Here is a 2439-nt window from a genome sequence, read left to right as displayed (position 1 = left end):
CTTTCTAGTTCCGCCATTTATTTGTGACGACAACATTTGCGACAAACAGTCCTTTTAGTGATGATGATGAACTCCAGCAACGGTCGACGTAGAACTCCGGCCGGAGTTCCGGAATAATCAATAGCGGCGACGGCAATTGCAACATCCAGACTTTTACCAACGTCACTCGGTAGCGACCAAAGCAATAGCGACCTCATTTTAGCATTAACCACATAGAAATAGCGACCATGACGACATGTCGTCGATGTACTGACAGCGATTTTTCTTCCCTGTTTGGACACTTTTTGTCACGGCTAAATCTAAAAATTTTTGTTGTGACACATGATATTTTCATTTATTTGCCAACTAATATATCAACATTAATGATAACAAAATTCCTTTATGAATCTTTATACATGACGTCTATATACGGAAAAATGAACCAAGAAAATGACTTTTTTATTGACAAAATAAAATATCCTGGAACCGTAGGACACCTGTTTCCTCCGGTCTTTTATTGAAGAACCAAAAAGAAAACCAATCAAACCGATATGAATCAAACACGTGGGTACTTGTGATTTTACTTCTTGTTCATAGGAGCAAACCTGGACTTGATTTTTTCCACTTCTTTGGTTCCAATTTGGAATGCCTTAGTCAACACAACATCTTCCACCGGAGGAGATGACCCAAACAAAGTGTCTGCCGCCCTTTGGGTACCCGGAAGCTGGCTGTTGAAACCTGCAATCACCGCTGCAGGAACCTTTCCATTGTTAATCTGGAAGTGAATTAAGCCTCTAGGGAACGTAAACACTTCACCCATCTTGATTGTCTTTGTGAATAGTTTGTTTGCTGTAGTTATGAAGCCCACATCCAGTTCTCCGGTCAACACAAACACTATCTCGGTGGCTCTTGGGTGGGTGTGTGGTGGGTTCAGGCCTCCTGGTGCGTAGTCAATGCGAGCCATGGCCACGCCCAGACTGTTAAGCCCAGGAACTTGTTGGACAAAAGCAGGTGTAACGGTTGCACCGAATGTGTTGTTAGTGAGAGCTGCCTTCGCTAGCCCCGCAAAGAAAAAATCGTCTGCAGTAATATTACTTTTGCAGGGGAATCCGTTCAATTTTATATCTGCTTTTTGTACAATTAACTCATCAACAATTAACTTCTCATCGAATGACAAAACACATCATGCACAGATGCAATCTTTTCAATGGAATATCACAAATGGAAATTGACGAATGCCGCCAGTCTACCAAATGTAGTAGATATGACAACAAACAGTTCAATTATTAAGGCATCTAAAACTAGGAAATGATAAGTACATTATCCTGGACTATTGGACAGCTTAACCCTTTTCTTTCATATGCGTCAACTATTTGGCCATGAAGGAGGTCTATTGCAGAATGAATGTAAAGTGGTTTATTGACATATGCATTGAAACCAAACCTTTTAGAATAAGTAGTGATGAAGTACCTGAGGCGAGATCTGCAACACAGACATCTTGAAGCAACTCAGGGTCTGCAGAGACGAAGGTAGCCAAGAAGATAGGCATCAACATGCTAATCGCCAACACATAAGCACGAGTAGCCATGGCAAGTCTTGATTACTCAGAATAAAGAATACACGCTTTATCACTTTTTATGGGGAAGGTGATCAAATGATTAATAAGGGAAGAAAGGTGGATTTGAGTAGGAAGCTTGATGGTGGTATTTATAGTGGATTGAGGGAGGAGGCATTTGCAGTTTCAGATCGGTAGCGGGTCGCTTTCGATACCTTAGAATATAATCTCTAGTTGTGTCTTATACTAAGGACTTCATTAATTTTATGTTCTAAGATAAGTCGGAATTTCATGTTTTGAATTGGTCTTCAAATTTTGTCAACAAGAATGTTTAATGCTTGCTGTCTTTGTTATCTGGGTTGGAATATTAAACATGCATTCTCAATTCCAGCAAATTAGTATTCAAACATGCAAAAACATGCCGTGAAATTAGTAATTATGTTTTCCGACTATTGTATTTTAGTAAACTTAATTATCAAGCTTTTTAAAATATTATCTTAATATGTAGTAACAGTTTATATGTACTCATGCCCAAGTAAACGTAAAAGAAATTCTTTCTTTGTAGTAAATATACTAATGTTTGATTTATAAGCTACTAAAATATAATGGAAAATGTATATTATTTTTTTTCTATTATTTATATAACGTTATAATTATCACCACAATTTTAATGATATAAATTGTTAGGAAATCGTATTAATTCTAATTACATGTTTTATTAAATAAATAATATATAATCTTCCTATTTTAATAAATGAATATGTTTATTCTACTATTAACAAGTGTCATATTATTTGAATTCCTCATTAATAACTATATATAATCTATCATGCCACTTATCAACCTGTTAATTATTAATTTCAAATTTCAAATTTTAAATTTTCCATTCTGATTACATTAAATTA

The 2439-nt window shown here is 36.0% G+C and overlaps 1 protein-coding gene across 1 annotated transcript; it reads right to left on the bottom strand.

The window, feature by feature from the left end:
- Positions 1-359: 359 nt before the first annotated feature.
- Positions 360-1664, bottom strand: LOC145138173 (germin-like protein 5-1). Its single transcript, XM_079072299.1, has 2 exons — positions 1450-1664; positions 360-1104 (listed from the first exon to the last, which is right to left on the bottom strand). Exons 1-2 carry the CDS (start codon positions 1565-1567, stop codon positions 560-562), a joined length of 663 nt encoding a protein of 220 aa, XP_078928425.1. The 5' UTR covers positions 1568-1664; the 3' UTR covers positions 360-559.
- Positions 1665-2439: the final 775 nt, after the last annotated feature.

This window comes from Lactuca virosa, chromosome 9, assembly GCF_052849685.1.
Source record: "Lactuca virosa cultivar CGN04683 chromosome 9, Lactuca_virosa_CGN04683_v6, whole genome shotgun sequence".
Lineage (NCBI taxonomy): Eukaryota > Viridiplantae > Streptophyta > Magnoliopsida > Asterales > Asteraceae > Lactuca > Lactuca virosa.
The sequence above is the reverse complement of the archived record's forward strand: the minus strand, read 5'-3'. Positions and strand labels throughout refer to the sequence as shown.

Excerpts from the sequence above, each read along its gene's own strand:
- LOC145138173 (XM_079072299.1), bottom strand. The coding sequence starts at position 1,567 with ATGGCTACTCGTGCTTATGTGTTGGCGATTAGCATGTTGATGCCTATC. Across the intron at positions 1,105-1,449 it reads TGTTGCAGATCTCGCCTCAG|ATATAAAATTGAACGGATTC; the intron begins GTACTTCATCAC and ends TACAAAAAGCAG.